The sequence below is a fragment of the Pelodiscus sinensis genome, chromosome 14 (assembly GCF_049634645.1).
Source record: "Pelodiscus sinensis isolate JC-2024 chromosome 14, ASM4963464v1, whole genome shotgun sequence".
Taxonomy (NCBI): domain Eukaryota; kingdom Metazoa; phylum Chordata; order Testudines; family Trionychidae; genus Pelodiscus; species Pelodiscus sinensis.
Window position 1 is genome coordinate 20,577,414 of NC_134724.1, and position 27,812 is coordinate 20,605,225.

The 27,812-nt window shown below is 43.5% G+C and overlaps 1 protein-coding gene and 1 long non-coding RNA gene across 2 annotated transcripts in view; one reads left to right on the top strand and one right to left on the bottom strand.

Moving 5' to 3' along the window:
- The window catches only part of LOC142818311 (uncharacterized), a 38,374-nt gene extending 13,477 nt beyond the window's left edge, over window positions 1-24,897 (top strand). The window contains exons 2-3 of the long non-coding RNA XR_012895749.1: window positions 23,446-23,611; window positions 24,781-24,897. This is a non-coding gene — a long non-coding RNA (uncharacterized LOC142818311). The remainder of the gene's footprint in view (window positions 1-23,445; window positions 23,612-24,780) is intronic.
- GATM (glycine amidinotransferase) lies at window positions 508-27,812 on the bottom strand. Its single transcript, XM_075897148.1, has 9 exons — window positions 27,656-27,812; window positions 25,359-25,577; window positions 13,033-13,228; window positions 11,453-11,643; window positions 7,641-7,778; window positions 6,972-7,136; window positions 5,174-5,237; window positions 4,937-5,053; window positions 508-1,555 (listed from the first exon to the last, which is right to left on the bottom strand). The coding sequence occupies exons 1-9, from the start codon at window positions 27,722-27,724 to the stop codon at window positions 1,443-1,445; spliced, it is 1,272 nt and encodes a 423-aa protein (XP_075753263.1). The 5' UTR covers window positions 27,725-27,812; the 3' UTR covers window positions 508-1,442.

Consider the following 27,812-nt stretch of genomic DNA (forward strand, 5'->3'; position numbering starts at 1 on the left):
GCCCTGATAAGCCTGGGGGTGGAGAAGTGAGCGGAGGAGTCCACTCTCCCCCCCAACCCTCTGAGCCAGCGGGTGACACTTCAAAGCGCCATGTGCTGCTCGCAGGGCGGGAGGAGGCTTCGCGCACTCCCCCACCTCCAGCCAATTAAGGCCTGGGGGCAGGGGAGCAGCAGAGCCTCAGTGGGCCAGATCCATCCTCTTGGCGGGCTGGATCCCCTTTTGCCCACCTTTGCCTTACCCTGTGCTAGATAATACTACTAATTCAGTAAATTCCCTGATAAAGAAACATGACTACAGCTGTGAAGCAGAGGATTGCTTTCTCACACAAAATCCATTGTCTGTGTAAGCCACAAGGTACAAGTTGCAATATAGTTTTTAATAAGCTGGCTTTGCTTCATAGTTCACATAAGCTATAAGCTTATCATGCATATAGAAACCCATCCTATTTTAGATAGTTTATAAGCACCTCACCTTTACTCATTTCTATGTAAAACTTGGATCAATAGCTTAAGTTGTGAATGCAAAAAATTTTATTAGCATAAAAAATACATGTCCAGAAATCAACATTAAAACTGTTTCCCATCATCATGTGTGCTTTCATTACAGATCCATCATTTGCTTATCAGCTTTAGTTTAAGAAACCCTACACTTTATGTAAACACAGTCACAAGATGAAACTTGCACCTCAGATATCATATTTGCACACATGAAGGGTTAAATAAGAGAACCAGTTACAGCAATATAAAAGTGGTCAGTAAAGCATTATACATTTGGATAAAATACTCTAGAACAGGAAAACATAGTAGAAACTTTTGAAACAAGGGAGGTAAATTAAAAAAACAGATTTTTTTTTCGAAATATAACTGATGAGATTAATATAATTCTTCAAAATTTCCCTTAATGTTTGTATAATCCAACTAATCTAAAGTGTGTTATACATACTGATGTAATTACCTGGTTCCATGAAAGTTCGTGTGGTTAAGTCTATTTTAATAGTATTAAAAATTGTGATATACATATACACACACTCACAACACTGACTGGAAAGAAAAATGAATGTTAAACTCAGGTCTAACATTTCTAGCTGCCTTTTTGATAGGATATTAAATAGAGGTAGATATCTAATATTAATGGTCAAGCTATTCTAGCAAGAGCCTTAGATGTATCAAGTTTTTACTTTTGAAGCCATGCTGAAGTAGCTTCACAAATAGAGGAAATCTTTCAAAAAGCCAGCCAGAAGACCTGTGGTGCTGATAAGAGTAGTTTCAAATGCATCTGCCTACTATGAAGAGTGGAATAAAAGTGTTCAGACCACTGTAAGGGACACCCCTGCCTAAGCACTACAGCTCATGCATTTGTTTCAGCAGAAAGGTGGAAATAAGTTTGTTAATTTCCTATGCTTATTTCACACAAGCTGAACGTGGTTGCTATTTGGCTCAAGACTAGTCTAAGTAAGACTGTAAGGTACCACGGCGGCGGATGTCACATGTCCAGCAATGGAAACCACCTCCCAAGGAATTGGCATGGCGAATATTCACTTTAATTGTAGAAATACCTGCAAGTGAAATATACATTGGAGAACGTACAAAGAAAAGAAAAAAGATTGACATGTTAGGCACTGGTCAGAATTTTAAGCAATGCACAGACATCAAATGACAACACGTTTGTCCTATGAAACATTCCATATTCATTTGTTAAGAATTCCTCTGTTCAATGATGACTCAACTTCTAGCCAAAGTACTGAAAGCTAAGATCACAGTCTGTTTATTGCAGCCACACCCTCAGGCACACACAGTGCCTGGAATGAGACAATGAATGACATGTGTTATAATGTCCTAGTTAAAAACCAAAAAAGTGAGCCTTTGCTATAGGAATGCGAAGAATCAGAAAAGTCAGTATACATTTAGGGCTGATTTATACAGGTTTCTCAGCGTGAGCAATTGGAGGTTAGTGGTTACAGAATATGTTCCTTTAAGATAGTGACTTTCTAGTAACCTGACATTCAAAGGGTGCTCAAAGCTTTCAGCACATTTCCTCAATCTACTGCAAGAGAAAGAGGTAGTTAAACTCATTTCCCAGGAACAAGTCAAGGTTCATTTCATCCCTCGTGCCTGAGCACAAAGCACTAAAAAGGCAGACTGAGATCAGAGCACAGAAAAGAAATTCTGAAGTGGGCATTCTCACTCCAGGGACTTCATTAGCTCAGGAATTTGCAGCACTCTGGAGTCCTGGCTGCTCAGCAGAACCATTTAGGTTGGGTTTTTTTTCTCTGCACCACTGTAAAGTGACTGATAGAGAGTTTGTGAACTGGAAATGATTTGTTCTGTGTCCAGCAACTCCATCAGTGAAGCTGAAGTCTGAAGGATTTATCCTTGACTGGCACCAAATGAGTGTTACATTGTCAATGTACTATACAAATAATAAATCCTCAGCCCCTCATAAGGCAGAGAGGTACATCCCCATTTTATAGCTTGGGAGAGGGAAGTTCAGAAACTAGCTCAGAGCAAAAGAGAATGTCCTTGGGAGAGCTGGGAGTAAACTGCAAGACTTTCGGGTTCCCGGCCTCATACTCTATCTCAGGTAGGTCCAGGCCAACATCAGTACGTGCACCCACTTATTGCACTAACTTGTTCCCATCAGACCATGGTGCCAAGGCAAAAATAAACAATCACACTTCCATGGGGAGCCTGGGGCAGAAGACAGTGAACAAAGTTTTGGCCATATTCGCACTTGTTAGGGAAGTAATGCTAGAGCCCTGCTGGCAATAACTATTCTGGAATATTGTACTACTTGGCACTAATGTTTCAAATTACAGACAGGGAAGCTACTGCACAGTGAGATGAAGTGACTGGCCCAAGGCCACCCAGCGAGCAGAGGCAGAGCCAGGAACAGGACTCATGTCTCCTAATTCTCATACTAAGTCCTGCTCATACAATCATCGCTAGTATCATTTCATAGCATCATAGAAACACGGGGCTGGGAAGTACCGTGAAAGATCTTCATTGAGGCAGGATCAAACAAAGACTTTAAAAAAACCTTTTCCTTGTAGGCCAGGATTTCTAAGCCTTTTATCGTGTTTGTTGCTCTCCTCTGGACTAACTACAGTTGTAGTGGGGTCAGAATCTAATTCACTGATCAAACTGAAGCCTTATTTTTCAGTCTGCTTAGTAGAAATTAAACAAGAATACAATATACTGAGAGATGAAAAGAGAATCTGACGGATTAAGCCAAAATAGTTTTGTCCCAGTTAAGAAACTGTGAGTGCTACTACAACTGCAAGTACTTTGGAAGGTAGGGTTAATATTCAAAATGATCTGGACAAACTGGAGAAAAGGTCTGAAGTAAATAAAATGAAAATCAAGAAGGACAAATGCAAAGTACTCCATTTAGGAAGGAACAATCAATTGCACACACACAAAATGAGAAATGACTGCCTAGGAAGGAGCACAGCAGAAAGGGCCATGGGGGTCATAATGGACCACAAGCTAAAGGAGTCAACATTAGTGTAACACTACTGCCAAAAAAAAAAAGCAAACATTCTGGATGTATTAGCACAGGGGTGGGCAAAGGGGCCTCCATGGGCTGGATGCAGCACACCAAGCAGGTTGATCCGGCCCACGGAGGCCCTGCCACTCCCCATCCAGGCCAATTAGGGTCTAGGGGTGGGGGAGAGCGCACAAAGTTTCCTCTACCCTGCCAGGAGCTGCCACATGCTCCTGGCAGGGTGGGAGGAGACTTCACACACTCTCCTGCCCCCAAGCCTTGATTGGCCTGGGGTCTAGACGTACCCTGAGAGGGAACATGATAGTAGCTTTTACGTACATAAAAGGTTGTTACAAGGAGGAGAGGGAAAAATTATTCTTCTTATCCTCTGAGGATTGAACAAGAAGCAATGGGCCTAAATCGTAGCAAAGTCAATTTAAGTTGGACATTAGGAAAAACTTCCTGACTATCAGGGTGGTTAAGCACTGGAATGAATTGCCTACTGAAGTTATGAAATCGTCATCATTGGAGATTTTTAAAAGCAGGTTAGACAAAAACCCTATCAGGGATGATCTAAATAATACATAGTCCTTGGAGAACTGTAGGAGACTGGACCAGATGATCTCTTGAGATCCTTTCCAGTCCTATGATTCCATTATTGGTTGCCAGCCATTTCTTCACAGTTACAGAATGTATCTCCAGTATTTATTGATAAGGTTTAAGTTTCTCCATACCCTTTTTCTAAAGTGATTGAGGTAACTGGATTAATTGAATCCATCTCTTCTCTAGCAGCAAATCTTCACAATAAAGTTAATTAGTTTTTAAAGATATTTTAGGCAATTAGTTTGAGTTCTCTTTTCCACATGTCAGCATTTGGAGTAATTAACTTTTCCCTGCCAAATAATTATTCTCAAAAACTGTCACTCCCCTGACAGCTAACGGAGCTGAAATACATTTATGAAGTTTTTTCAGTTTGTCTAAAAAGAATTCCAAGTACACAGAATATTTCAAACTGAAACTATAAACATTTTCAGTGGAGTTTGGCTATAAAGAATAAATAAGGCTGTCCAAATGCATTTTGCTCGTGTTCTTACAGAAGCTTCTTTAATCCACAAACTTTGAATAGACTAATCTTTAACATTAAAATGGCTTTTAGAATTTCATTTAGGTGAATTCTTTGGCTTGCAAATGAATGACTTAAATCATGCAGCTAATGAGGGCATGCAAAGATTAAATTAACCTAGATTCATGTAATGATTAAGGTGTACAGTAATTCAATGCCCTGTTCTCACTCATGAGTTAAGCAACTCCAAGAGTTCATCCATTTAACAATACAGTGTTATCTATTCTGCCTGTTAAGAGTACAGTCAGTCTTCATTCACTGGTACAAACATAACTGACATTTTAGGATAATCTACTTCAACCTTAGTGTGTAAACAAACTTAGGACATACCTAGATTCTCAAACATCTTCTGAATTGAAGTCTCATTGGCATCCACCATCACTCGTTTTTCATCCAGCATTAACACATTCATGGAGAGCCATTTTGAAGACATCCATAGTGGGTGATCTAAGCACAGTAAAATGGTTCTCTTAATACAGCAGTTATACATTTTGTATTGTGTTTGCCCTACAAACTGAAACCCAATGTGTGTTTAAAAGCAGGAGCAGCTGAATGAACTCAACATACCATCTGGAATAAGTGGCAATGGAGGGTGAATCACAGTCCAGCCTGCTTTCTTGAAGAATTCAATCTGAAAGATATTAGATTGAAACACTCTGTACTTTTATCTATGCCTCCCCCAACTTGGTGCATTTTGTCCATGCTGTTTTTCATAGGTCCTCCTCTCCTATCCCAGTTAACCAAGCCACAAGCCTCTCTTCGTTCAAATTCCTTATACAAATTCACTTTTCATGTAAGCACAATTTCAAAGTTCCTATCAGAACCACATACCACAGATATACAGCTGGAGAGAAGAGATCATATGTAAAAACGGATTAAGTCAAACAGATGAAAATGGACGTAAGAATGGTAAATGGTATTTCATTGTACATTTGTAGTAGTATTTCTTTTGTGTGCTACCGCAGAAAGGACTAGTTATATCAATGAGATTTCTACTTAAGCACATGGAACTTTGAAGAATATTCTGCTATTCTTTCTATGAATCATGCACCACAGAAAATCTATAGCAGGAATAAATTGGTTCCTGGTGCAACTTATTTAACAAACAGCACCAGTCCTTGGGCATCCTAGGAAATTGTTTATTTATACTACATAATATTTACTATAACTATGCAATGTCTTCCCAAATGAAATGGAACAATTTGGCTAAATAAAACAGATTGACCGATATTTATTAGTCTGTAATACAGAACTGTGCATACTAGAGGGTCCTTTTGCAGGATCTCCTTGCTAAAATGCCACCTGCAGGAGGAGCTCTGCCTCTGTTCTACATGGAACTGTGTTATATTATCAATATGCTCAGCAGAGTTTTCAGAAACAAAGGACATTGCCAGAAAGTGCACTTACATAAACTGATCAAGTAGCATCGCATTCTCTTGTGGTCAGCATTACGAGCAAAACAAACACACAAACAAACAAACAAAAAAACAAACAAATAAAACCCAAACCCTGTTCCTTCAATTATCACTTCAGGAGACTTTTCGAGGACAGGCTGGGTCACAGCCTTCAAATATTGGCAACACATCCTGGTTGTTACTAAGTTTACTGAAGCATAATGTGCCAGTACAGTATTTGACATGATGCAGTTATTAGACACCCTCCTTCTATGTGCCCTTGCAGGTTTCAGAAGTATAAACCTCCAATCCCATAATGAAGTATTGGCTGAGTTTCTTTCTACCATTTGTCCTGGCTCCTTCCCTTCAAAGTATTTCACAGCATTATTTCACAGCTGCAGTGAGAAGGGGTTTCTGAACAGAGCTTTTAGGTTAAATACAAATGAAAAAAGACTCAGCTGAAAAGCAAAGGGATCTTAGCTTCTCTCAGGACCCTAAAAAAGGAAACAAAGGCTACAGAAATAGAATAGCGTGCTATTTTATATATATATTTCTTGAGATTCTATGCTGACTAATATGCAAGGGGCAACTTTCATATATTTACAGTCTACCCACATAAGAAGTTAGTGAAGTTACATGTATTCCACAGTTCCTTTCTAACGGGGGAGGAAGGAGCTATGTGGGGGGTGAAGAGCTGGTGGGTCATTTTTGTTATGCTCCAAGGTGGAACGCCAATGGAAGAGTGTATCAGAATCCAGGTTTAAACACACATTCACAGCCAAACACTCACTATGCAAATCCCATCTCTCAGAACAACTGAGGGTCTTTAGCAGCTACCACACAAGAATTTACGTGACTGAAAAAGACACACAGTTATGAGTCAGTAATTGTACAGCAGCCATTTACTCCAGGCAAGCTGGCTGCAATATAGTTCTGCTTCTTTTCCTCCTCCATGTTTGTTAGTGTCTTACCTGGTGGCACGGACGATCTGGGTTTGACAGCACAAGACCAGGCCCAATGATGTTCAGTGTGGCATCTATATGCATTGGGTTAGGATCTTTAAATGAAATTGTATGCACTCGATACTCGGGTGCAAGATGTCTCCGCATCCACTCAATGCCCGAATTGTTGGTAACCTGGAAATGTGACCGACAGTAGATTAGGTTTTAGTTTGATAAGCTACAATATGTTTACTTAAAACATGACTTGCTTACTTAAAATACTATTTGACATAGTTTTTATAAAAACAGTTTGTGTGCTCACTAACAACCTATCATGACAGATATGCTGTGTTGTCATCTTGCATGTCAGCAGTGTTTTTTTGTTAAAAAAAGAAAAAAGAAAAGGGAAAAAAAGGTGCTGGTACTCCAGGGGAAGAGTTGTTGAGGAAAAAAAATGGCAGTGGGCCTGGCATTGCCCTTTTAAGAGACATGGCCCCTTTAAGATGGCCATTTTCATTACAGAGGTGCCGGTATGCTCCATTCTTTCCAGGTAAGCTCTGACTGGAGGTACTGGGCAGTACCAGCACAAAAAAAAACACTGCATGTCAGACATCCTGTGGGTGTAGGATAACTTTCACTGTCAACTACACTGAGTTACCTTTAGAGAAACTCAGTAACTAAAATATCAAGACTGTTTACCTGGCTTCTCTGTACAAAAATATCTCTTCCAGCTCTAATGAAGTCAGCGGCATCAAAGCAAGGCTCAAATTCAGTTGTCACAAATTTTCCCTGAGCAGCCAGTATATGTCGATCTTGCACGGAGCGGATGGGGTAATCCTGGTTGTGAGAGAGCAGACAAAGCATACATAACAAATGCAACCTGGCTGAATTAGTAATGGGAAAGCCTTGATGCTATAAATATGCTGATGTTCAAAAAAAGAGCTGTGCTTAAATTGGTATCTGGCATGTTCCTTGAAGTTCATGCTGTTTTCTTGTTTTGGGGAGTGAAAACGAAGAAAACATGGGGGCTGTGTCTACACTGGCATGAATTTCTGGAAATACTTAAAACGGAATACTATTCTGTTTTCAGTTTTTCCGGAAAAGGAGCATCTACATTGGCAGGTTGCTTTTCCAGAAAAGCCCTTTTTCCGGAAAAGCGTCTGTGGCCAATGTAGACGCGCTTTTCCGGAAAAGAGCCCCTATCGCCATTTTCGCGATCGGGGCTTTTTTCCGGAAAAGACTACTGGGCTGTCTACACTGGCCCTTTTCCGGAACAGTGTTCTGGAATAAGGACTTATGCCCGAGCGGAAGCAGAATAGTTTTTCCGGAATAGTGGCTGATTTTGTACAGTAGAGCATCGTTGCTTTTCCGGAAATTCAAGGGCCAGTGTAGACAGCTCGCAGCTTATTCCAGAAAAGCGGCTGATTTTCCGGAATAAGTGGCCCAGTGTAGACACAGCCGAGGGAAGTTCATTGCCATACAGGTTCAAGTATCTTGAGTAATCGGCAGCTTATCAAGTGCATTCAGAAACAAGTGGTGCTTTAAATAGAGAAATAGAGTAAAAAATTGCAGACAAAACATGGACTGCCCTTGACAGTGGTCATCTTTGGACTGATAGCGTATTCATGGCCAAACATTGACATGACATTTTGCTCAGTTAACAAAAAGCTTGTGTGTCACTGTCAGCCTAACAAATTGTTGCACACACTGTGAAAGGAAATCGCCTACAGGCTTAAAAGTCTTAAAAAGCTGCCCTTTGTGCTTTTGTCACATTTTGGAATGGAGAAGCCACGACCCCCAACTCCCAAACATGCTGGCAGGGTTTTAGAACGCTTATAGTAAGCATCAAGGGACATGGGACAACTGATATGAAACTACCCCAAGTGGGCACCTAGGAGCCAATGTCTTTTCTGAAAGACAGACCATACCAAACAAAACGAGAGAATCTGCATAAATATGTCTTGAAATATGTTGTGAGGGATGTCTAGTCCAGCTCTGGCAGGCCACTGGAAAGTGCCACCATTATTCCTGAATAGTTAGCAGGAATATCCACCCCACTACCAATCTTACATACTACAGTGAGGCATAAGGGAAAAGACTTCTCTCCTGTGATCAACCCCAGAGTAATCAGGGCTTTAGATAGCTACCAACACTGAGAGCCAGTAAATAAAACTGACTAGAAACTGTCCTTCTGTGTAGGGTTGCCAGATGGTTGAAAGAAAAATACCGAACACACCCTCCCCAAAAAATGGGAAAAATTCAGTTGAAGGGAAAAAAAAGGGGGGGGGGGCAAAGTTGTTGAGCAAAAAAAATAAATAAATAAAACAGCATTAAAAGCATGTCCCCTTTAAGAGTTAGTGCAGGGATAGGAACAGGGGAGAAGTTGAGCACTAAGACCCAGGGGAAAGCATTGCTTCCCCTAGGTCTTTTGGCCGGCAGCCATTTTGTACCAGCAGCCTTGGGGAACCAAGTAAGCATGGGGGTTGGGGTCGGGGGGTTGGAGGTATTGGGGAGGGAGGTGTTGGGGTTGGAGGTGTTGAGCCAGGGGAGGGAGGCCGGGCACTGAGTGTTTGCAGGGTTGCCAGGTGCCCGGCATTTTCACCTCCTGGCCGGGGAAAAATTCAGAAAATACCGGACATTTTAGGTGTCCAGTATTCTCTGGATTTTTTTTAACCTGACAGGAGCTGAAAATACTGGACTGTCAGGGTGAATACTGGACACCTGGCAACCCTACTTCCATGGGACATAAAGTTTCAGAAAGAGTCACTGCAGAACTTTGAAGATAAGTAGCTTGACACTACATTAGCTGGTGCTTCTACTTTTTAATTTTTAAAGCAATTTATAAACAATCACACCAATATCTCTGCAAGATAGGGATTATGCTGTCCCCCCCTTTTTTTTAAACATATGAGCAGGTCATATAACCATTTGGCCTATGTTTCCTCTAGATGACAGAAAGAAAATCAGAACTGAAAGATGAGGCCACTCAAAATACTTCAAGTTCATTTTAAAAAGAAAGATATCTGTGGCAAGACACTATCAATGGTCTTTTCTCGCTAATGAGTGGGTATGTCAACACTTGCAGCCTATTTTGGAATAGGGCTGCAAATGTAGGCATTCGGAATTGCAAATCAAGCCCGGGATTTAAATATCCCGCGCTTGATTTTCATCATCCCGGCCGGGCGCCATTTTTTGAAATTTACAAGCCTGGAATAACTGTCCGCGTCTACACATGGCAGTGAAGCAGGTGTTTGAAATAAAGCCCTATTTCAAACTACCTGTTAAACCTCATTGCAGGAGGAATAACAGGTAGTTCGAAATTGGGCTTTATTTCGAATGCCCGTTTCACTGCCGTGTGTAGACGTGGGCAGTTATTCCGGGCTTGTAAACTTCAAAAATGGCACCCGGCGGGAAGATGCAAATCAAGCACGGGATATTTAAATCCCAGGTTTGATTTGCAATTCCGAATGCCTACATTTGCAGCCCTATTCCGAAATAGGCTGCAAGTGTAGACATACCCTTATAGAGTTATAGTCATTCACCAAATTTGCTATTATGTACTTTCCATTGACTTCTGCAATATTGATACTACAGTAAATTAAGAGTGAGTGTTAAGGAAATCATTACACAAACTCAAAAAGCAAATTATTTCAAAAGTCCCAACCAATTCCTTCAAAGAATATTTCAATAAACTTTTTAATTTTAAACATCTCTCACCTTACTGAAATCTTCAAAACCCTTAATGAGTCTTCAATAAGAGAAAATACAGTTGATTATTCTACCTGGTAAGTGTTAAGACAGGGGTAGACAAATATCAGCCTGCAGGCTGGATCTGGTTCTCTTGGGGTAGCTTCTGGTGGGCCACCACCACTATATTTACCTGCACTTCTGCAGATACAGGATATTGCAGCTCCTATTGGCCACAAATCAACGTTCCCAGCCAATGGGAGCTGTGGAGGTGCAGGTAAAAACAGCAGTGGTGGCTCACCAGGGGCTAATCCTGGCAAACTACTGCCATTTTATTGTCCACCCCTATGTTGAGGACAAGTTTAGTTAACTTTAAAAAGGAAAACACATTTTTTACCTTTTCACAACAATATGACCTGATATTTTAGTCAGGTCTTCAGATTTTAGAAGTCAAGATTACTTTTAATCTCTTTTACTATTTACTTTTTACATTCTCTCCCTTTGGGTAATGAAAATAGACGAGTTTATTTATTTTAGCTAGAACCACTCCTAGTCAGTTTCACATCTGGTTCTTAGGGCAGCTCTTGCTACACAGTTTGGGCTAGGAACACTGCATGAAAACATTTAAGCCTCTTCCTCCCCCCCCTCAAAAAAAACACCCCACAACAAAAACCTTCAACACAGATTTATTTTTATTTCAACATTAAAATAAATATTAAAAGTTTTGTTAAATTTTCCAAACCTAAACTGGAGGCTGAAATTAGCCAATAGCAAAGTTTGTAAAAACTTCCCCATATGTTATAAAGATAAGGCGAGAGTGATACCTGGTCATAGAGCTCATCAGCCATCGTGGGTTTGGGTGCTGTTGTCCACTTGGCACCCCGGCGGAAGTAGTCTTTGATGACTGGCCTGTATGCTCGGTATTCAAAGAAACGAGCACGCCAAGCCATTGGGGCTTCAATAATTTCATTTCCAACTACCAACAAGATGTCTCTTGGCATGGCAGCATACATACCTACAAGGGGAAAACCCATTAAAACTGATTAGGCTATTTGTAGTTATCCCAGGCCAGGAATGCATGCCTACAGACAAGACAATCACTGTACTCTTGAATGAGCAGGAAAATGATAAAAGGCTAAAACACCGGCAGATGAACACTTCTCACAGGAAACCAACCTGTCTGACCAAAGGAAACCTGCACAATGCTTTCCAGAGACTAGCCCGGAGCTTAAATTCCTAACTAAGCTAAACATTAAAAATCATGGACTGAACAGAGACAATGGATTTAGGGGTTATTACAACAATATGCAACCCACTAGCCCTCCCCTCCCCCTTTTTTGTCCTATGGCTACAAAGTTCTTACTGGGCCATTCTCCCTGGAATGGTCCCCTAGAAAATGGGCTAACTATGCTAAACAATCCTTTCCCATGTCTACACTACAATGATCAATTGGAAAAAGGTACGCAAATTGCACTTTGCAATTTGCGTACCTTTTTCTGATAGTTTTTTCAGAAGAGGCTTTTTTGAAATTTGGTCCATCTACACTGGGCCAAATTTCAGAAAAGCCTCCTTTTTCGGAAGAGCCCTTCTTCCTCATGGGAGCAGGAAGACAGGGCTTCCGAAAGGGTATGTCTGCTCTTCCACAAAAAAAAGCGGAAGACCAGAAACGTTCCCTGGACATGGCGGAGTGAGGTATCCCGGAAAGCCCCCAGAGTATAGACATAGCCCCAGAGCTGAAGCAGAGTTCTATGTGGCTTGTCTCTCTCCTCCTCAGAAAATGGTTGGATAAAAGGTATGATCTCCCTCACTTTCTCGCTGGGACTGACACAGGTACAACTACGCTGCATGCTACAAGCAAGAATGTCTACCATTTTTTTAAAAGACAAGATCATTTAAAAAAATAAAAAACAAGGTGAACGGTGAGCACAAACTCCAAATAAAAAATGCTAGACAATTTTTCTAAGGAGGAGGTCAATATAATTTAACAAATGAGACCCCCTTCTGAAGCACCATAGTTAGAAGTGACCAGTTCCAAAGACAATCCTACTTTAATGCAGGGAGATGGACAAATATTTTTACAAGAAAAATAATTTTCTGGTCTAGCATGCTAGAAGTTTTCATGGTCACTCCCTGATTCCTGAGAAATATTGGCTTAAAATAGAAAAAAAAAATCCAAGGACACATTTGACATTTAAGATAATGAAAAATCCTGCAGCTCAGTCACCATGAACAGCAAGTAGTGCAAGTGTTTCACCTATTTGTCATTTTGATCCATGCTCATGAACTAGCAGGGATCTCTCAAAGGCCTGCTAGCCCATCCCACAGCAGAATGGAAAGGATCTACCTATTTGGCCTATGTGTCCAACAATAATTCTAAGTACTTCAGCTGAAAAATGCTATTTACCTGTAGACTCAAAGTCTGGTGTTTTATATTTGACTGACCAGTCAATTGGCTCAGGTCTCTTGACAATTACTCCTTCCATTTTCAGAATATTGCACATTTCTTCAATTTCAGCAATAGCCTTTTTTAAGTGATCTGTAGGAAAGCTCTGTCCTCCAAACTTCTGATAGAATCCCCAGTTTTTTTCATATGTGTTGGCCTGAAATTAAAAACAACAACAACAGAGAAGTAGCCATAACAATGCTGTGACATTTTGGTTATATTTTGTACAGTGGAGTGGATTGTACACATTACTGTTCTTGTGAAACGTTTCTCAACCGTGTTCCTCCACTAACTCCACATTTGCAAACTTGTATCAGGTCCCGCATCTGTGCCTTCGAGGCTTTGTCTACACTGCAGGGTTTTTGTGCAAGAAGCTTTTTGCACAAGAGATCTCTTAATGCACTTGAGGTGTGGACACTGTGCAGGTTTTTCTGCAAAAACCCTGTAGTGTAGACCTAGCCCGAACGTTTTACAGCTGTTTCCACAATAGTTCAGGGGAGGCGCAGAAAGAATCGTCAGTGGTTTATGGGTCCTTCTATCATCTAGGGCAGTGTTTCTTAAACTGTTTGTAGCAGCAGTCAAAAAAGCAAACAAGATTTTAGGAATCATTAAAAAAGGGATAGAAAATAAGACGGAGAATATCTTATTGCCCTTATATAAATCCATGGTACACCCAGATCTTGAATACTGCATGCAGATGTGGTCTCCTCATCTCAAAAAAGATATCCTGGCATTAGAAAAGGTTCAGAGAGGTCAACTAAAATGATTAAGGGTTTGGAACAGGTCCCATATGAGGAGAGATTAAAGAGACTGGGACTTTTCAGCTTGGAAAAGAGGAGACTAAGGGGGGATATGATAGAGGTATATACAATCATGAGTGGTATGGAGAAAGTGAATAAGGAAAAGTTATTTACTTGTTCCCATAATATAAGAACTAGGGGCCACCAAATGAAATTAATGGGCAGCAGGTTTAAAACAAATGAAAGGAAGTTCTTCTTCACACAGCACATAGTCAATCTATGGAATTCCTTGCCTGAGGAGGTTGTGAAGGCTAGGACTATAACAGGGTTTAAAAGAGAACTAGATAAATTCATGAAGGTTAAGTCCATTAGTGGCTATTAGCCAGTATGGGTAGGGAATGGTGTCCCTCGCCTCTGTTTGTCAGAGGGTGGAGATGGATGGCAGGAGAGAGATCGCTTGATCATTATCTGTTCAATTCACTTCCTCTGAGACACCTGGCATTGGCCACTGTTGGCAGACAGGGTACCAGGCTGGATGGACCTTTGGTCTGACCCAGTATGGCCATTCTTATGTGTTCTGCAGCACACTGGTATTCCGTGAGGCAGTTGGAGGTGTGCCGCAGAGAACAGAGTTCAAAATGGCCACCCTTAAAGGGGCAGGTGACCTTTTTTTATTTTTATTTTTTTGCTCAATAACTTCCCCCTCAACCTTTTTTTTTCCCCTCAATAACTTTCCCTCAAACTATTTTTTTTTTTTTATGGCTCAATAAAAAAATCCATGGTGTTTCTCATTAAAAAAAATATTGTTTGGTGTTCCTTGGTCTTAAAAAGTTTAAGAAACACTGATAAAGGGAATGGAGACAAGGGAATTGGAGAAACCTCATAACTGCAAATAATGTCACTAAGAGAGGGGTTGGCAGCGCTTAATGTGTATAGTATATTTTAAATACTATGTGTGTGTACACTTGATGTGGATTGTGCGTCTATGGTCTATGGCCTGCCATTTGCCCATGCCAGTTCCTGAAAAGCATGTATGCTTCAGTGAAGACCATTTTTTGGCAATCTGCCTCTGCTGGGACAGTGAGGTACATGGCTCAGCCAACAGTTACATCTGTGTCTGGAGTTAAATTTCAGTAGTACATGTTGAGAAGGTTCAGATATCCAGAAAATAAATAGCCCCAAAACACCAGCTACAGTCTGTACATATCATCTGCTTCCAAGATTAAAAGATCCATGAGTAGCAGAAAGAGACCTGAGAATAAAAGTGGCCTGGAATGTAACAAGAGCATACATTTCTTCACAACCTGCAAGTTCAGCATTTATCTCTCAGAAAGAATTTTCCAGCTATTTCATCCATTCATCTTACATTTCTTTATACAGATGTGCCCACTCTGTGCCACCTTATTACTTGGCGCTATAAAAGGAGACCGGTAATCTAAGAGAAATACTTCCCTCTACTCAGAAAGCGTTCCCCTCAGAGTGACTTCCAGAGCACATGCTAGGCATTAGTAACTAAGCAGACTCAAGGGAGGCTCCTGTGTGGTTTTTATTATAAGATCTTGGCTGGTTTAGTATGAGGCAGGGGACACAAAGATATTCTTGCATAAGGCCTCCAGTAGCTAGTATTGCTCTGGCTGATCTCACCGGTTGTCATGATTAAAGCCATAAATCAAAGAATAAAAAACCCATCTGTGTTATGGCAAGCTGAGTTCAGTCATGATGCTTTCGTGCATACCATCTGTCCACCATTTTTCATCTCTCAACCCAACCCAGAAGCAACTACACGTCTGAAATCTAAGACTCTCTGCGAGTAGTAGCATTAACACAGCACCAAGACTAAAGGTTTTGAAAAATATTCACTCCACTGAAAGAACATAGTCCTGGAGTTTGCTTCTCTTTGACATGTGCAAATACTTGTGTCTGCTCCAGACGGGGGCACCCTGTGCAGCTGCAAAAGCCAAATAATTGATTTGAAAAGCTGTAGACACACAACTGCCACTAAGCAAAGACCTGAACTCTACACGAGTGCAAACTTAAGCAACTAAGAGCAGACATCCTTCTAAATTGCTTTTGTATTATTGGACATTTATTCTCCACCAGTGCCCACATGCCCATGCTACACACTGTGCAAACACACAAGAAATGTAACTCCATCCTGAAGAGTATACATATTAAGAAGGTCCAACAGACAGTTACAGAACGACTTGGAAGTGATCTCAATGGTATTGGTCTTCTTACTTGCTTCACTGACCTACTCTGCTCCCTTGTACTCTGTTCACTCCATAGAAATTTGCACTTTTCATTTTCTTTTATTCCATTCAGTCATCCCACCTTATGCTTTTTGGCTTCAATACTATCCTATAATAGTTCTGTTGATGTCAGAAATTCTGAGGGCTGACAGTTAGCTCCACCAGTAACTCTCCATGGGACATGAGAGGGCTTACAGCCTATATTTTGGGGGGAAAACACATTCTGGAGGGGGGATGGAGCAGAAACTTAATTCATTTCCATTTATCAGAACCAGGTTAAGACAGACACTATAGGGCCTGGAGCCCCTTAGCCTGTGATGATTTTGAAGTCTCAGCTTTCATTTTAGAAGAATAAAGTTTCTAGCCCTCAATTGTGAAGAAAAACTAGAAAATATGACCAGAGGATCACTGGTTCACTAGCGGTGAGGGGTAAGAACTCCCTGGTTGCTCTAACAAGGCTGTTAACTCTGAAACCCACTGCTCTGAGAGGACCCTGCCAGTGCAGTAAAGAACTGTGTGTATGGGGCCCACATCGCTGCCAACCTGTGTGGCTCTTCTGGAGTCATGTCAGGAGAGGTCATGCAGACAGGACGAGAGGCTCCAGCTCCCCTGCACACAGGGAACGATGTTCGTGGGATGAAGGAGCCTCGGCTTGCCTGATTAGGAATGATGGTGAGCCCTCCTCAACAGCCCAACAAAGTCGCTACCACTGCCTCCACAAAGAGAGAAGGGCCACAGCCTTGAGTTAGGGCTGTGACCACATGGGGCTATGGCTAATCGTGTCCATTGGGGGTTAGCCAACTCCACTCCTCCACTACCTCCTCCTATCACAGACCTAGGGCAGCAAAGGAATAATACAGCCACTCACAAGGAGGTTTTAAAGTTGTATGCATCCAATCACACCATCCAGTTCTCAGGTAGGGAAGGGACAGAGGCCTCTACACAGCCACTGGTTCAAACTGCTTCTCTTGCTTCCTTTTGTGAGCAAAGCTATTTTCTTTTCCAGGAAAGCTCTGGGTAATTTGATCACCTCTCAGAATGTACCAGCTGTTCAGAAGACATGTGTTGATCATGTGAAGTGCTCAGCATTCCAGTGAAATCCAGTTTGGTTAACAAGACAAGTTTGTCATACAGGATACGAGCAAGTTATTTCCAGAGCTACCAAGAACATATCTGGGTACAGTGAAGGCTAGAAAGCCCTTGCCCATTCTCCCCTGCTATATTCTGCCTCACTCTGTTGCCCTCTCTCTCTTTCTGGGTATGTCTACACTAGCCACCCTAGTTCGAACTAGGGTGGCTAATGTAGTCATTCGAACTTGCAAATGAAGCCCGGGATTAAAATATCCCGGGCTTTATTTGCATGTTCCCGGGCACCGCCATTTTTAAATGCCCGGTAGTTCGGACTCCCTGCCCGTGGCTACACGCAGCACAGGCTAGGTAGTTCGAACTAAAGCTCCTAATTCGGACTACCCTTACTCCTCGCGGCACGGGCTAGGTAGTTCGAACTAAAGCCCCTAATTCGGACTACCGTTACTCCTCCTGCAATGAGGAGTAACGGTAGTCCGAATTAGGGGCTTTAGTTCGAACTACCTAGCCCGAGCCACATGTAGCTGTGGGCAGGGAGTCCAAACTACCGGGCATTTAAAAATGGCGGCGCCCGGGAACATGCAAATAAAGCCCGGGATATTTTAATCCCGGGCTTCATTTGCAAGTTCGAATGACTACATTAGCCACCCTAGTTCGAACTAGAATGGCTAGTGTAGACATACCCTCTCTTGTAAGAAATAACAGAGCAGACCTCTGATCATGGATCACCACACTGATAGCATAATCTGGTTGCAAAACCAGGTTAACCAGCCTAGAGATCACATTAGTATAAAGATGCTGCTGTAGTTACCCACATACTATCTTTGTTCTCAGCATAGCCAGCCAAAAAGGTGCATGGTAGGGATGTCCCTTTACCACACTGACTCTGGGCTAAGATTTCAGTCTCCTATGACCAGTGTTCCCTGTAAACTGGGCACTTGGGCAGCCACCCAGGAGGCATTTAAACATCATCCAGTAGATTAGCAGAGCATCCACAGTGCCCACAGCTGGCAGCATTTGTTCCTACTGTTGGTGCACATTAGCACATACCTCAGTGCACATAAAATTTATTCTGCACATGGATATAAAAAATTAGAGGGAACATTGCCTATGACCATAAAACTCAGAGCAATTTCAGGGTTGCTCTAATTGCAGAGGGAGAACAGCCAGTGAGGCAGCACCAGATCAGAAATGAGCACAGAGCTTTAGACTGTCTTTGCACAGACATCCCCCCATGACGTGTGCTCTGTGCATTCTGTTGTGCCTGGATAATTGACCAAGTGGTTTTAGAATGCCTAGGTGCACCTTGCACACTTCTCCCAAAGCTGGCTACAACACTGAGTCCTTGCTACTATCACGGAGTGCTGGTCCCAAGACAGCTATTTGGGGCGGTTGTCCTGGGCACCAACTTCCAGAGGGTGCCATCACACCACTGAGCTTTTTCTCCTTCTGCTCTGATTGACCAGAGATTTTTTTCCTCAGCTCTGATTGGCCCACTCTCTCCTCCCCCCCGCCCCCCAGCTTCCTACCTTCCTCTTCCATTGGTTGGCCAACTGAATGGGATTTTGGGGGGGGAGGGAGAGGCAGAGTGAGTTTGCTCACGCTCTGTGTGGTGGGGCCCATAAAAACGTTTTCTACTCTAGACAGCAACGTGACTAGAGCCACTCCTGCCTTTAAGTCCAGCCAGGCATTGTTTCCAATGAGCTATGCTGCTCTTTATGCTTCTCGTGGTACAGCCCAAGAAGCAAGAAGTATAGTTCATAGGCAGAACAACCTCAACAACCATTGTAGAGGAACTTGAGTAGCTTCTGCCTGTCCTGCTCTTCTTCATCTCCTCTCTTTCATGCTCACCCTGCTACTGACAAAGACTTCATTAGATGAAAGTGAATGTTACTGATGAAAGTCTATTTTAAATATTCATATTGTGTTAAAAAGGAATACAACTTAATAAGTTTCATATCTAGTTTTTTATTAGATGTAAAGTTAGTTCTCCAGTTATACGTTCAAATTAGCAATGAAGATTGTTGAGACATCACATAAAAAAAGGAAAGAGACATGTCAAAATACTGAACAAGCTTGTTAATATGATATTTATAACTAGAAGAAACTGAAATCTTTCTCGAATACTTAATTTACTCTATATTTGAGAGGGGTTGTTTGTCTGAGAGCGAGCAAGCCTGTTTGTTTAGGAACTCCTACTAAATGGTAAGAGCTAGGGCCACCAAATTTGGGTATGCAGCTTCCTCTTATTCTAACTTAAGAGTTTGGTGGTACAGGAAGAGGGGGGCTGAAGCTTGAGCAGGGGCGGCCCTAGACTAGTTGCCAGCAACTGGCGCCCTACGCAAACCATGCAATCGGCGCCCCCCCCGTTCCCCAAATCCCAAGGGCAGATATAGGCTGAGGTTTTTGGTAAACTGGGAAACATTTTGCCCCTATTTTCCATTTAAAGTTTTTTAAGCATATTTATTTAAACAGGCATAATTATTCGGTTTGTCCATCCAACCAATGTTTCTGAGATCAGATTAAAATAGAGACATGAAATTTTCAGAAAAATTTGTACATGACAGTTAGACGATATTTCAGTACGATTTCAAATAAAAATGTATTACAAATGTTAATTATAATTTTTATTATTACAAATCCAAAATAGTCCATTTCACTATCCTGGTTTAACTGCCATTACCAGCACATCACTGGAGAGAGGGGGGCTGGGGATGGAGTTCTGTGGCTGTGGAGAGGGGAGTGGGGAGAGGGAACAGGGTGCCAGTGGGGGGAGAGAGTCCCCTGCACCTGCCTCCTTCCAGGATTCCCCCCCTCGAGGGAAGCCAGTGCGTGCCTCTCCCGGGGCCAACCTCCCCCTCCCCTCCCACGCAGCTAAGGGAACCCCTGTGCGCGCCTCTTCTGGGGCCGACACCCTCCCTCCCGCAACAGGGGGAACCCCCACATGCCACCTCCCCTGGGACTGACCCCAACCCCTGTGGTGCAGGGGAAGATGGCGCGTGCCTCCCCCAGGGCCGACCCCCACCCCCACGGCGAACCCCCGCATGCCTCCTCTCCCAGGGCCAACCCCTCCTCCCACAGCGCAGGGAACCCCCGCACGCACCAACCCCCTCCTGCGGTGCAGGGGAAGCCGGCGCGTGCCTCCCCCGGGGCCAACTCCCCATGCTCCTCCTCCGGGGCCAACACCAGGCGTTACAGGAAGGGGAAGTGGCAGGGAATTTGGCGCACCATTTAACTTGGCACCTTAGGCGGCTGCCGAGTTTGCCTATAGGCACGGGCCACCCCTAAGCTTGCGTACCCCAATGAATACGGGGATGCATAAAACCATACAGAAAAGAGACAATCACCAGGCAGGTGAAAAGAGCTGGCTGGGGATCCCACCCCCTGTCCGGGGCTGCCTTAGCCCTGAGCTCCCCCCTCCCCGCCGCCGCCCAGGTACCCTTTAGGGAGGCAGGGAGGCTGCAGTTCATTCATATGGGGACATTGCTGGATGTTCCCCTTCATCAGGGAGCCAGGGGAAATTGCACAGTTTGCTCAATTTCTCAGTCTGGCTGGAGGAGCACAATGGGCACATGAACCTGGACCTGCTCCAGTGAGGGAACATGCACCCCTCCCCTGGCTGTGCTTGCTAAACTGCAGTGGCCATGGAGAAGCACTTTTCATTTGGCCCCAAGCTGCTCTCCCCGGAGCAGCCTGCACACGGAACCCTTTCTCCCTGGCCCCACCCCACGGCAATGATTCAAATGAAGAAAAACAAAAATTAATTCAGTTAAGGTGCATCTACCCAGCAGTGTTATTGCAGAACAACGGCCATTATTCTGAAATAACAATGCGAGTGTCTACACAACAATTCTGTTATTTTGAAATAAATCTGAAATAACGGACAGCTTATTCCGACTTCTGAAAACCTCACTGCATGAGGAATAACGCCTCTCCCGAAACAGCTATTTCAGAATAGCAGTAGTGTGGACACTCCACTGCTGATATTTCAAAATAGCTCCTTACCAGGGTCATTCAACGTAATCACTCCTCAGTGCCTCCTGGGGTTCTAAATCAAAGTAGCACATCCACATTAGGGAAGCCTGCATTGGACTTATTTTTAGGTTTCCCTGTAGTGTAGACATGCTATTTCAAAACAAGCTACTTAGGAGTATTTCTTCCGGAATAGCTTATTTCGAAATAAATGTGCAGTGTAAACGTACACTTAAGGACTTCAGCAATGCTGGGTAAATCTTTTAGTAAAAATATAATATCAGAGAACTGCAATAAGGCCTCTTAACTAAGAGTTCATTATTTTCACAAAATGTACAACAAAATGTTTAGTAGCATGTGCTGAAATACAAAGTATATGTATAGTTCAAATATTAGCGTAAAACTGAATTACCACAAAACAATACATTTAGGATGTGGAATTTATTTAAATTCACAAAGGTCTCCCTGTCGTTAGTGTGAATTAGCAAATCTGTCATATTACCCTTCCAATGTTATCCCAAATGTGGCATAAAGCACATGGAAAGATCTCCATAAACATCCATTTGGGAGAACCTTGGAAGTGTAGTCTCAGGTGCCAACTCTAATTATATTCATCTCAGACATGTAGCAGTACCATGGTTCTATTCATTCTTTCCTCCTTCTTATGCTATGCACATCGTTTACAGATTACAGCCAAAAGACTGAAGTGTGTGCCAAAAACAAGCCTCACAAACTGCATCAGGCTACAGCGACTGCAGCCACGGTTCACTGCACAGCTGTTTCAAATAAGTACTTTGCAGGAATATTTGAGACACAATATATCAGTAGCTTGTCTGCAGTGGGGATAGAAAAGTTACAGAAGTCAAATACATGTGTGTCAACGTGTCTTACTTGGGAGTTCTGTATTCACTCACTAGATGTGTTCCAGATACTCTTGCATGCAAGTTCTCCCAACTGGGTTATAAGCACCACTGTTTTCCCTTTGCAGAGTAGTCTCATTACACTACACTTTAAATTTCTTGAAGATAGCTGACAGTGTTATGAAAGTTGACTATGTTCCAGGAGGACTTGTTTAAATTTATGGAACTATGGTGCTTTTCAGAATACCAAACCAACGAATGCATCCAACAACATACGGTATACCGTCTGTCTGCATTTTCTCCAGAGAATTTTGTACTTTCAGCCCACAGATGTGAAATTTTTGCATTGAAGATGAAATTCTGTACTTGCGAAACCTCACGGTGCTCTAGATATTGCAGCTGACGGGGCAAATTGCTAACTGAAACTAAAGGCCCAAGCAAACACTAGACCGGGCTTAAAATGTATTAGAAACAGTAGTAGACAGGCAGTGTTCCCACTAAGCTGTATGCTTGTGTGGCTGCTGAGGCGAGATTCAAATGCTGCCCCCTGATTAGCAGAGTACCAATAGCTAGTTTTTTGTTTCTACTGGTGGTGCACATTCACACATGCCTTGGTGCACATAACACAATGTATTCCACACATGGATGGAAAAAATCTACACATGGATGACTTAACCATAGAGTGTGGATTCCACCACATTCTCTCTGGATCTGAGCCTTAGGAATTGGGTAAGGGTGGGTGTGTAAATTAACAAGGTTGCACCTTGAGCCCTAGGAACTGGGTAAAGGTGTGTGTCCCTACAGTGTGGAAGGATAGAGAAATTTGTGCGGATAACAGATGGAAAAGATTAGTGGGAACATTGCATACAGGTTGAACCTCCCTGGTCCAGCACCCTTGGGACCTGACTGATGTCGAACCAGGAAATTTGCCAGATCAAGATGGTCAGGGCTGGCACCTGCACTCCTGACCACTGGCTCCCGGAGCACATGCCTCTTCCCTCCCCAGGGGTGCCGGGGTTCCACTGCCAGCCCCCAGGAGCAGTGGGCCTCTGTGCCCTCATCCTGCAGGCTCCACTCTTCCCTGGTCCCACAACACTTCTGACTCCAGCCTGATGGTTCTTCCAAGTGAGTGGCCCAGTCCAGAGCACCCACTGGGTCACTGACGAAGCCGGGCCACGGGTATTGTCAAACTAGGGAAATTCGGATTAGGGAGGTTCAATCTGTATTTTAATATTTACCAGCCTTAGAAATACAGACATTAAGGGGATATAGCCAGTGTTAGGCGAGGATAGAGTTTTGCTCATAATGTGGGAAGCCAGCAATAAAGTAAGATAAACAAATGTTTCATGCCCTTTATAGTGCCTTCATGATGTATAGCTATTACCACAGAGGCTTTTTAATACATGTTAACTGCTTTTTCTTTTGCATTATAAATAGCATGTTCTGGTTTCCTTCTTTTCCTGGCAGACTGGTAAGCTTTTGGGAACCAGAACTGGAAGCTGAAGAGCCGAAGTTCTCCAGGGATGAAATCCAGGCTCCATTCAAGCCAATAGCAACATTTCCACTAATCAGTAGTATCAGGTTTTACTCCAAGCAGCCACATGACAGGAAACCAGGGTAGGGAATGAATCTGGTGAGTGGACGGATCGTTGGGGGTGTTCTTTCCACTACTAGTTAGGGTGACCATCCATCGCATTTTTACCGGGACTGCCCCGTATTTAATATCTTCCAAATGTCCTGACTTTTTTAAAAAAAGGGGCAACATATCCTATATTTACACACACCCTGCTGGTCCTTGAGTCTCCCAGTCAGTGCAGCCACAGCAGCCTCCTGTTTGTGGCTAGAGGTGAAGCAGGCACCAGCATGTGGTGTCTGGAGTCAGGCGGGTGCAAAGGGAAATACATAGAAAGAAACCAGGGAGTAGTATCTTCCCTCCCTGTGCACCCTAAAGAAGGGGGGAAGTCTGCCAGCCTTCCAGAACATGGGGCTGAAGTCCCGACTGCTGGAGTCCCACCACTGGGTGCAGCCCTATTCCCACACAGCCCTTGCTGCTGGGATGAAGCCCTTTTGCTGCCACGGGGCTCAGCCCTATTCCCAGGTGGCCCCTACTGTGATGCTTCCCCCCCTCCACTGCTGAAGCCCTGAGCACTGATGGCCCCCGCACACATACTGTGGGGCTTAAGCCCTGAGTGCTCCCCCCAACCCTTTAGGCTAAAGCCCAGAACGCTGGCAGCCCTCCCCCTTGGTGTCCCCGATTGAGCATAGGGACATATGGTAATCTTAGTTCTAGTGAAACCTGATGGTCTCATCTCTAAATTCCATTTCTTCAAGAATAAAAACCTTTTCATTCTCCTTTTTGAATAAGTAAGCAAGTAGAAATCCTGTTAGAAATTTGGCATCTGCCGTAGTTCAATTCCTCTTTTAAAAGAATTTCAGTTAATCTGTAATTAATGGAAGATTTTGAACACATACATCAAAAATTAAGTTGAAATAAAGCACCTTAAAACAGAACTAAATTTTAAAGCCAACTGCTGGATCGTGCTTTTTCTATAACCTTAATTATATAACCCATACACTTGCAACTACTGTCTGCGATTTCCAGTGAAGAGCTTTCTATTTAAATAAAAGAACCCTCCTAACTTGAAGATAGAATATTATTCTCTCTCTCAATGCCTAGAGTCTCAGTGTCCCGATGGGCTTTAATTAAAGCCATAACTCAGCCAGAAGGGACAGAAGGAAGATCCGCCTGCCCAGAGGAACCTCTCTCTTTTATGCTTTCATCTGGTCTACTTTATATTGCAGAAAGTGACAGCCAGAACAGAAGTAAGATCAAAACTCAAAAGCCACAATACTGAAAAATACTGAACTTTCATGCACACAAATCTGGATGATGCCTGAATCCCTATCACATGGCTGAAAGACTGAAGACAGTGAATTTAACTCCATTATGATGCCCTAGAAAGTCCAGAATCAGCAAGTAAATAATAACATAATTATATGAGGCTATGGTAATGAGTAAGTGGCAATACAGGTGTTGATTCTTAGCATATGCCTTTGGCCAAATTGCGAAATGAGTGTTATCAGCTATAAAAGAATAAAAAGGTACCTTTTGAACTTAGTTCATTTCCAGATTGTGCACAAGAGATGTGAATGCTGCACATAATAATCAAGATAATAATTGCTACAATTTTTATCAACTTTAGAATTTGAGTTGAAAAATGTTGTCCTAGTAGCAGCACTTTGGTTATACATTGAAGGTATTTTGAGCTCTACTTTTAAACTTATCTTTGTAAACTCTGCATGAAACTCAGGTGCCTGTAAAATAAAAAAAAAATTATACAGAAAGGGGCATTTTGTTTTTTTCAGAAGAGGAATTTTACCTTAACCTCCACAGAAAAAGGAGGGACACAGGCATTTTCAGCTCTTCCCACAATTACTTCCTCAAGAGGGTCCCATTCATTGTATGAACAGACAGGGCAGTCCTCGGGAACAGGGGCAGTGGCCTTATTGTCATCAGCAGCACAGGAATTCTGGGATGCGGCAGCTGCCTGGGTGCTCTGGAAAGTTCGCTGCACCCATCCTGTAAAGGATCTTCCAAGCTTAAAGGGAAAGGGAACAAAAAAATCAACTTTATCACACAACTCTTGCACAAAAATAAGAGGAGAATTAAATATCCAGTGTATTTTACAGAATATTTCCAGTGTAGTGTGATTTACCCAAAAGTCTTTTTTACGCCATAAAGACCCTTTATTAGAGCTATCCCACTGTAATCTTAAAGGACATTTCACCTTTAAAGAAAAAACACACCCATGACAGACAATGGTTAATGGTCAAACTTCAACAGTTACAGCTAATTTGGCCCTTTCTAGGTTCATAAAGGCAGGAATAGGAATGATGAATGGGGAAGTTACCTTAGCAACAGCTGCTACTGTATCTGTTTCACTTATTTAGACTGTGTGTACAACTGGGGATGGCTGGGAATGTAAAATACAAAGGAAATGCCGGGATTTGGGCACTATTCAAATAAAGTTTTTCAAAGCTGCAAGTGAAATTGTAGCAATTTAAGCTCATTGCATTAATTGTGTTAGTTCCACATCAAAGTGTAAACTGTTGTAACTAGAAAACAAAAAGCAAAATTTGTCAATAGTCTGAAAAAATAGCTTCCCCCTAGCCACCCCAAAGATTTACACAGAAACATCAGCCACATTAGCCTGGACTTTGCATACTAAAGTTCAGCTGGTACTATTACCTTGCTCTCTTAGGGTATGTGTACATTACGGGACAAAGTCAATTAAGATACACAACTTCAGCTACGTTAATTATGTAGCTGAAGTTGAAGTAGCATAATTCAAGTTTTGGCGCTGTCCACACTGCAGGAAGTTGAAGGGAGAACACTCTCCCTTCAACTTCTCTAACTCCTCATGAAAACAGGGTGACTGTCACCAGCATCAACCTCAGTGCCCCTCTCACTTGGAATTAGCTGTCTTAACTAGGCCACTAATTCAAACCCTGGAAAATCGACAGCAGCAGCTTTGATCTTCCCCTGTAGTGTAGACATACCCTTAGATTCTCAGTGTCTCTCCCCCACATTCACAAGTAACTCCCTAGCCACCTAAGCCCTCTCGTTGAACCTCCTGGATTCTCCAAGCCCCAGCTGTTCACGTACCAGCTGCTGGGAAACACTAGCCAGCCAATAGGGCTAATATTCCTGCCATAGCAAACACACCAAGCATGACAGAGCCTGGAGGGGGCTGCTAATTTTCACACATACTTCGTGAGGGCGTGGTGAGACCGGGCAGTTGCTGGGTCACCAGACACCTTGCAGAGGGTGTGGGGGGATTCAGGCTCCCTATTCCATTGGGCAGCAGGGTCATTGCCTTTTTTATGGTTACCCCAGGCAGTGCCAGACCAGGTTAGCTCAGTGTAAGGCCCTGGTCCAAGTGGGGTCTCCTCTCCCTAAACCCAGTAGCTCAGCCCTCAGAAACACTTCTAGTCCATAGGCTTCTAATGGAAACAGGGCTCTGCTCAAGGACCGGGAGACTCAGTGATAACCAGAGGGGGCTCTGCTTGGCTGCTAAGGGGAGAAGGGGGGCAGCTTCCCCCCAGCCAGAGGGATGCAGCTGGTCTAACAACCATGAACTCGTCTGGGTGCAAGTGGAGTGCTTATTGCTCCTCATTACGTGTACCACTCTAACACCCCTTCATAGCCCACTTATAGCTCCCTTTTGCACCCCAACAACCCCAGTGCCCCCTGTACCTCCAAACCCCCCAGTGTCTCCTTCTGCACCCACAACACACACAATGCCCCCTTCTGCACCCCAAAACCCCGCAGTGCCCCCTCTACACCCCAAAACCCCGCAGTGCCCCCTTCTGCACCCCCAAGATCCCCAGGGCGTCTCCAGGAACGCATCCTAGTGCAACCTTCTGCACCCGACCAGAGTCCCCCAACGTGCCCCCCTCTGCACCCTCAATAACCGCGCCTATCTCCAGCGCAGCCCCTGCCTCCGCCCTCGCCCTATCTCCCAGGCTGCAAGCACATCCCCTCCGCCGGGACCCTGCGCGCACAGGCCGCCCCAAGAGTCCCCTCTGCATCCCCAGCGCACGCCCTGCCCCGCGGGGGTAGCCAGCGCCCGCGCCCCCGGGCTCCGCACTGCAGCCGGGTGCGCTCGGTACCCACCCGGGACCCGATGTAATGCGCCGCCTCGGCCCCCCTGCTTCCTCCGCGCAGGCACCGCACTCGCAGCATCTCTCCGGAGCAGGGGGAAGCAGCAGCAGCGGCGAGCCCAGTCCAGCCCTAGCGCAGACCCCAGCGAGGGACCGAGCCGCTCCCCCGG

Coding starts and splice junctions, on each gene's coding strand:
- GATM (XM_075897148.1), bottom strand. CDS start 27,724: ATGCTGCGAGTGCGGTGCCTGCGCGGAGGAAGCAGGGGGGCCGAGGCG. Junction 25,578..27,655: donor CGCATTACATCGGGTCCCGG/GTGGGTACCGAG, acceptor TTTCCCTTTAAG/CTTGGAAGATCCTTTACAGG. Junction 1,556..4,936: donor GAAGATGTTTGAGAATCTAG/GTATGTCCTAAG, acceptor TTTCACTTGCAG/GTATTTCTACAATTAAAGTG.